At 43.5% G+C, this 8,222-nt stretch overlaps 1 protein-coding gene across 1 annotated transcript in view; it reads left to right on the forward strand.

The window, feature by feature from the left end:
• BRE (brain and reproductive organ-expressed (TNFRSF1A modulator)) overlaps positions 1-8,222 on the forward strand; it is a 129,267-nt gene that overhangs the window by 13,046 nt on the left and 107,999 nt on the right. The window contains exons 2-3 of the mRNA XM_010144030.1: positions 1,685-1,761; positions 5,857-5,951. Of these exons, the coding sequence (XP_010142332.1) occupies positions 1,685-1,761; positions 5,857-5,951 (172 nt within the window). The remainder of the gene's footprint in view (positions 1-1,684; positions 1,762-5,856; positions 5,952-8,222) is intronic.

Here is an 8,222-nt window from a genome sequence, read left to right on the forward strand (position 1 = left end):
TGGGGTGTTGGGGGGGGGGGGGGGGCGGGAAAGGCTGTGAATACTGTCCCCTTCCATCATTTCTAGGCCAGTAAAATTAAAAACTTTTCCAGTGGAATATAATAATCTAGGAAAAATACTTAGTATCGCTTTTAGGGAAGTTTACCATTAAATCAGGCTTTTATTTTACTGATAAGGAATATTATACTTTCCCAAAGTATTTCCAAATGGCCCATTGTGCACAAACAAAAGACTGTAGGATGTTTGCAGGATCAGAAATTTTCGTCTCTGCTCAAAAGCTGTGTGATTTTGATGGTATTTGAGAAATGTGCTTCGGACTGTGACCTGCGATACTTAGAAGGAATCTTCCATTAAATATTAACTGATGTTGCAGAGAGATTTTGGAACTTGCGGAGCATTTTTTGTATGCTTCCTAGAACTGGCCTAACGTGATGTAAGCCTTAGAAATGTCTTGAAAGTAGATAATGATACCCTCATGCCTATAACACCCTCACAAAGGGCTCTTCTGTTTGTTCTCACCTACCAAGATAACCTGCATCTGTGAAGAAATGATAGTCTCTTGTTTCTGAGGTGCCAGAACTCCGATCTTGCACGTTCTCAAAGAGAACCCGGCTTTACTGCCGGCGGTGGTGGTGGTGATGCTGACTGTTGGTGCTGAGCCTTGCTAAGCTGTTATTCAGAAGTAACACAGCCCATGAAATCAAACCAGCTTTGCCCTGGCCCTGGCGCCCAGCATGCGGCGCTCCCTTTCATGTCAGCCTCATGGGCGGGTGTAACGAACGTTGCTCCATTTCTGCCGGCAGTCTCCCAACGAAACGTGAAGCGGTGTTCTACCAGCGGACAGCCCCGTTGGGGCATTCTTTCTGGAGGAAGTGAGATGTGACCTAATCTCTTCTGAAGCTCACTTTCCAGCCCGCTCTGCGTGCAGCTGATAGTAGCTGTATCTGAATTAGGTTTCTGCGGATCGCGTGGTGTGGTCCTTTCAGAAGACATTGCAATGGCCTTTTGACAGTGAAGGATGTGTGTTGCTTCCCTGTTATTTGCGAGGACAGTTACCTCTGTTCTGTAACGATGCTGGAAAATGCAATGTGTTCTTGTTGCATTGGAGGGGGCAGTTTGTTGTGTCCGTGTCAGAATCTCTGTGCATACAAGTGCTTTGCTTATGTTTTCTGGTATTTTTGTGGAAATGTCATTTAAGTCAATTGAGCTGTAGTTCTGTGGCTGGTTCTTTTTGATGAAGCTATGTGTAGGCACAAATGTGATTAAATAGTAAATGTAGCTAATGGAATAACAACAATCTGAGATTGTTGAACGGGATTTCCTTACCTTTCACATGTAAAGAGCAGGGGCATAGAGCTGGCGTCTGAGAGAAGTGGCTCTCTGGAGCGTTTTGAGTGTGTTTGTCAGGAGTAACATCATCCTGTCTGCCCTGACACCTCTTTTGCGGCAGGACAGGCAGAGCTGCAGTGTTCCTGTTGTGTACCTCTGGTGAGCTAGGATCAGAATCGTCATGCATTCTGGCCTGCCCGTCTGTTCCTTCCATCCGTTTGTATGGCCCAGTCAACGTGTCTTTTGTTTCATTACGTTGTCAGTGGTTTGTACTACAGCTCTAGCTGTGATCTCATGCACCAGCTTAGGCCAGTTATTTTATCTCCTTCACTTCTCTTACATTTTTTTTTTTCAGCTGTACATCCCTGACACCTGGACCCAGCTGTGACCGGTTTAAGCTACATATCCCTTACGCTGGAGAAACACTCAAGTGTAAGTTGAAAACTATTGCTGTTGCGTCTTGGAGTTTCTTTCTCTGTTGTGGTTCACCTGAGGTTTTCCAGTGTGTCTAACAAGTTTTATGAGTTTTGAGATACCTGTGTTTGTTGTTTTTTCTTAAAGCTTCAGCTCTAAAACCACACAACTGTAAGAATATCTAATTTGTAAGACAAGTTCACAGCCTTCCTTGAAATTACAGATTCAAAAACTTGGCTCTTAAAAGCCCAAAGTCATATACTCTGCCCCCCAGGATTTTTAATAATATGTGATGACTAAGTCTCATGACTATTTTGATACTCACGATTTGTATATACTTTGTGTTGTTTTTTTCTTTCTCTTTTGGGAAGAATTCTTTATTAGGCTCCAGTGAAAGAAGTCAGTCTGTTATTTGATTAGGAACCTCTAAACAGTGACCGGGATAATTGACCAGATTAGAGAAATGCGACTTTGGCTTTTCTGATGCAGCGGTGCCGTTAAACCCTCCTTACCCATGGAGGATCTGTGGGTAGTGGGCTCTGTTGCTCACCCTTCCATTAGTCTGTGTTTTGTTTCAAAGGATTAGAAGAAAATTTGCTTTCATATGTTTTCAGAAGGTAAAAAACAGTTTTCTAAACACTTGGCTTGTGTTGGTTTTTTATCTCTAATGACTGACATGAGAGAGGATGAAAGAATTTCAGATAAAGTAAAATTTAAAGTTGGTAATTTGAGATTTAGGGCAGCACTGGTGAAACCACATGTGGAGTTCTGTGTCCAGTTCTGGTCCACCTAGAACCAAAAAAGCATGGTCATACTGGATTGAGTCCAGCGAAAGACTACGAAGGTGACCGAGGGACTGGAGTGCCTGTCGTACCAGGAGAGGCCAACAGAGCTGGGGCTTCTTGAGAAGAGCAGGCTCAGGGCAGGTCTTACCGTGGTGCGTAAATACCTGAGGGGGGTGGAATGAAGAAGGTGGAGCCAGGCTTTTCTCAGGGGTGGCCACTGAAGGGAAATGGTCACAAACCAAAATACATAAAATCCCATTTAAATGTGATGAAACCCCTTTTTTGCAAGGTCTCACAGCCTGTGGAACAAACCGTGATGCCAGTGGGTTCAAGAAAGCTTTAACAATTTTGTGTTTAGCTCTGTAATGATGGCAGGGGAAGGCAGCCATGGTGTGCAACCAGAGATTTGTAGATACTTTCTTGTAGGCTGTTGCTAGATATGTTATCTTTCAAGGGCAGAATATTTCTGCAAAGGAAAGTTGCGAAATCCGCCAGAATAAAAGGATTGGCTGAAAATGGTCGGGGTCTCCAGCGGACGGTCTTCATTACAGGGTGCCCAATACGGGCTGTAGTTCCTCTGTGGTTTGTGTTACATCCTCTTTGCAACAGATCAGATCTCTGCATCTCATCAATCATAACCGCTGCCACTGCACAAGGACTCTGGTAGGAATCCTGCTGGGTGCTGCTTTAGAGAAGTGCAAGTGCCGAGTCACAGCCCTGTGTGCCGAAGGGCCGGGGAGGCGCGGACGGCGTGCTGGCAGGCGGGGTAGCAGCTGGCTACCTGAAGTGTAAAGTCACCGTTCTGTTAGCCTAGTGACGTCAAACATCCTGTGAGTTAGGAATGGCTTGCTAGTAATTTTAGCACATTTTCCTGAGACCAGGTTAGCTGTTTAATGGTTTGGCATTTGTTTGGTTTTTTTTTCCCAGATGTCACATTCACCTTACTCTTGCATGTGCTCTGAGCTGCTAGGATGTCTGAATATCTTACTCAGCTGCAGCCAGGAACGCTGGAGACCTTGGAGATACCCCCTGTTTCACACTAGATAAAATATTATGTTAGTGTTGGAGATGAATTAATTTGTCATACTAACTGTCTTCCTTCACACTTCAGAAATTTTTAAACGCTGCTTTCTGAGAGACAATTTTACTTTATTTTCTTTTGTAAGGGAAACCATAAACGTTGTGTTTTCATGGCCAGAAGACCTTAGCCTGGTGTTGCTAGTTCGTCAATTAAAATCTGAGATTGTATGGTTTTTATTGGTTCATCCAGCGCCCAGTGCTGCTAAGTTAAACTCAGTGCTTTTCCTTGTATTTGAATTTTTCAAAGCTCTTTGTAGGAGTTTTACCTCCAGGAAGACTGTCTGCAGTGTCCCGAAAGAGGTTGAATCTCTGTTCCAAGGGCAAAACTCACTCCAAGTGATGCGCAGAGCTGTCCTTTGTTGCTAACTGGGCAGACAGCGGTATCTGCTGGGGGATGTTCGTGGTCCTTTCTGGGAGAGCCGTTTGGGTATTTTGAGATGAAGTGTTCTGTAACTCTTGCAAACCTTGGTCTTCTGTGCTAGACATCAAGGCAGATGTCATGGCAGAAATTGCCAGGATAAGCAGCTGTAGTAGCCTGTCTTGAATAACAGTAGTAATTAAAACACATTATTAAGAATGAGTTCCTTGGTCATTGCAGTTTTGTTTCAACAGACCCTGGCATCTCTTGGTTTTGGTTTTCCATTTTCATACAGGTTTTCACTGCTTCTTGCTACTAAGAGAGCCTGACTCTTATTTTTATTTTTGTTGCCTGTGCTCTTGAAATTTTCTTTCCCAGGCACTGATGCCTCCCTCCTCTCTGTCCTTGAGTGCTGTCATCTGGAATTTCACGGTGATTAAACAATGAGTTGCCCTTGCGATGCTACTGTTCTCTGTGGCCTCTTGAACTCTAGTATTTTCATCTTCCATCTGATTTTCACTGTTTTTATGTGAGTGGATTACAGCTCTGGGTTTTATTGCCACCACTTCAGTTTCCTTGATCCCAGAGAACATTTCTTTTGTCTTGTTTGAAACTTGGGTTTTCTTTTTTTGCTTCTGATTTCTGTTTCTTAGCTTCTTGTTTTCGTTACATGCCTTAGATGGAGAAATCACAGTTTTGCTGCCTAACTAGTCTTAATAACATTGCCCATAATATACACTGCAGAATTTAATCTGCTTTTGTTCATGAGGTGGGACTCTTTCAGTAAGTTCAGCTAGTCTTCCTGGGGCTTTCTAGTGTAAGGAAGTGGATAGAAAGAAACAGCATTAGAAATATGGAGGGAAGGCTGACCTCCTTGTTGCCCTTTGAAAAGCTGCTTTGCAAACTTGTTTGCTAAACACTTGTAAAAACACTTTTAGCAGTTCTGATTAAGGTTTGAGCTCCTCATCAATAGGTTGCTGCAATGCACGTGTCAGTCTCCTGGGCACCACTGGGGTATCTTGCACAGGTTGTGGTTTAGTTCAGGCTCTTACGGGAAGGATTTTTGGCTGCTGTAATTCAGGTTATACTAAGGTGATATCATTGCCTCCGGTGTCTTTCCTTCGTTCTTCTCCTGTTTGTGCTGCAGTTACTGATGATGGTTTAAGTCTATTTGTTTGAACATATTTGCAACAGCATCCCAGAGTGATGAGTTTGGAAGGGACCTCTGGGGCTCATCCAGTCCAACCCCCCTGCTGGAGCAGGGCCCCCAGGGCAGGGTGCCTAGGATGGCACCCAGGCAGGTTTGGAATCTCTCATGAGGAGGAGTCCACAACCTCTCTGGGCCAGAATTTGGATAATTGGAATGGTTCCTATTGAACTGCATATTCTCCCTTCTTGAAGAAGGGAGGTTGCAGGTGGTGAGGAGGAGAGGAGCGGGTAAGTGCTACTAAGTTTAAAAGCTCCAATATTTTGAAAATTCTGATGTTGGCAGTTTGCATTTGGCTTTGACGTAAGATGCAAGACACAGCAGTCTAAATGTGGTACTTCTTAAAAACAGGATCAGTTTTCAAACTTGCTGTTTGGAGGCAACCCTCAACCGCATTTGAATTGCCATTTGCAATATGAAGCAGTAACGTATTTCATGTTTCGTTACTTGCAGAGGAGGAAGAACTTCTGCCTCAGGAATTTGACTTCATTGCCCAGAACATCTGATGCTTATGTTGCATGTGAATTTTTTTAAAAAACTTACAGCTATGTACAGGAAATATAATTAATGTAGCTATCAAATTTTATGTTAGAAATGTGTATAATGTGTACAGATTTTAATGTATTTATTTATAAGCACTTACATTAAAAGTGCAAACAGTGTTTCTGCTTATTAATTTTCAGGGGATATTATTTTCAATGCTCATTATCCTGACCTGCCACCAGATTTTATCTTTGGAGAGGATGCTGAATTTTTGCCAGATCCTTCTGCCTTGCATGTAAGTACTTCACTGTTTGAGAACCTTATACCCTGCGAAGAGACTTGGCTTTTTTAGAATAGCTTTGGCAGTGGGATTTTGCTAACAATGCAGAACAAGGAGAAAACCCTTTTATCTCCCAGTTGTATGAGTATAAACACTTTGTCTTCTAATGGCATTTCAGGTTGAATCCATAAATGTACGGGGGCTTTTTAATTGAGACAATATGACATTTAAAATAGCTATTCAGAATTTTAAAGAAAAAGGTGTTTTATTAATATATGACCATCTTAAAAGATGTATTTCAACAAAAAGGGTTGCTGAGCCGTGTCTTTAAAAAGCATTTAGTTCCAGAAAAAGTAGCACAAGTTCTGTAATGAGGTTCATTTTTTTTTTCTTCCCATGAGGAGAAATAAAACCAGGTTGTATGTTGAAATGACTGTGCCAAAAACACGGTGTTTTTTTAGCTTTATTCACTTTGTAGCAAATCGTATTAAAAAACTAAAAATCTTGAGAGTTGGTTTTAATAATTATTTTTAGGATACCTATCAGAATTTTTAAAAGGTGAATGTCGCCTTTGCTTCCTCTGATCGCTTTCCTGCCAAGCTTGCAAACTCCTTTGGGAAGGGGACATGGTGCTACTGCATAGCTATTTTGTGAGGCTCGTTTATAAAAACGTTTTTCTGTAGAGGACAATTCTCTAATTGTTTTCACACTCTTTTATTTACCAGTTCTCCAATTTTCCCCTCTTTCTGTTTTGTTGTTTCACAATTTTACCACCTCCTGAGAAGTGTTCACACTAGCAACTGATTTCTGCAGTGGAAGAGGAGCACTTTTCAATGTTCCAGAAAGCTGAAATTATTAACAAATAACAAATGAGGTATTAAATACTGTGGGGCATCTTGCAGAAATGTCCTTCTGGTGGAGTCTGGTATGGTGCCCTATTTCTCATGTGAAAAAAAGTCACTAGCACTAGTGACTCACAGGGAAACCTGCAAGGATAAGAGCATCCTCCATTTTCTTCTTGCGTCCTCATTAGTGATACTTCTTTTGGGAGCATTGCTTTTCTTCTGCCTAAGCACAGCACAAACTTCTCATCCTCGTCACTGGAAAGCAGCTTGAAGGGCCGTTTGCTCCTTGCTGCTTGATGAGATATGAACCAGCTGTCCTGGTGTTGCTGGGACTCCCAGGCCTGCCATGCTCTGCGGGCCATTAGCAGTGTGGGGTCAGCCAGGGCCGCTGCCCCGAGCTGGTACTGGTACAGGTACAGGTGGATCCCATCCATCCCATCAGCGGCACACCCGCTGTAAAGGGGGAGCTCTGCTGAGGAGAGGGCTGTTTCCTGCTTGGGCTCTTCTGAGGCTTCTCCGGACCCTGCTCCTGAGGACAGCTCTCCTGTTTGTCGGGAGCACTCTGCAGTTGCTGGGGTGAGTGTGACTTTCTGTGCTGTATGGTGGGGTTTGCAATTAGTCTGGCTGTTTCGTTAGATCTGTTTTCAGTTCAACTCATGGATCTCCTCTCCTTTTTCTGATCCCCCTTCTTGGCTGGGGAGCGGTCATCTGGTGACAGAGCAACTGCTGTAGCTTAGCCCCAGTACAGGCTAAATGTAGACGCAAGCCTGTTTTAGAAGTAATTAAAAACAAACCAAAAAAGAAGTTTTTGGGCCAGCAGCTTTCCTTTGGTCATTATGCCTTCATTAGGTAAATGTAACCTTTTCTGATAAGGTCTTTGGTCATTCTCCTGCAGTCCCTCCTGATGTTTCCAGAGCGGGTTATCTCCACCTTGCAGCTATGGTCTGTATGGTATCTTTTTGCTTTTGCATTCGCCTTTTAATGTTTAACATGGTTTGCAGATATTTTCTTCAGAATCTTATGTTAACAAGAACTTGCTTATTACGCTGAGTATTTGAATAACTCCCTTTTTTCCACACATCTCATTTGATGCAACAGTTCCTGGCAATCAAAAGAAAATCTACCATTCACAAAAGCATGTAGATGGTGTTAAATGGGGAGGGTGGTCTCCAAGTAATATGTGCCACTAGACCTGTGGGAATTGTGACACTGAGCCTTCCTGCGCTGCTCACGTAGTCTCAAGCCGCTTGTCTTCCAAGCAGAAGTCGCCATGTGCTGTTATGTGGCTGGAGTCAGGCCGTATGCGTAGCTTGAAATGAGAACCAGGAATTCCAGGTGCCTGGAGCTCGCGTGGCTGTAAGGGAGGCAGCCAGCAGCCCTCCCTGCAGCCAGCTGAACGGCTGTGCTGCCAGTGGGTGGGGGGGCCCCCGCGACTACCCGC

The sequence above is a fragment of the Buceros rhinoceros genome, unplaced genomic scaffold (assembly GCF_000710305.1).
Source record: "Buceros rhinoceros silvestris isolate BGI_N320 unplaced genomic scaffold, ASM71030v1 scaffold7569, whole genome shotgun sequence".
In the NCBI taxonomy this organism is placed as follows: Eukaryota; Metazoa; Chordata; class Aves; order Bucerotiformes; family Bucerotidae; genus Buceros; species Buceros rhinoceros.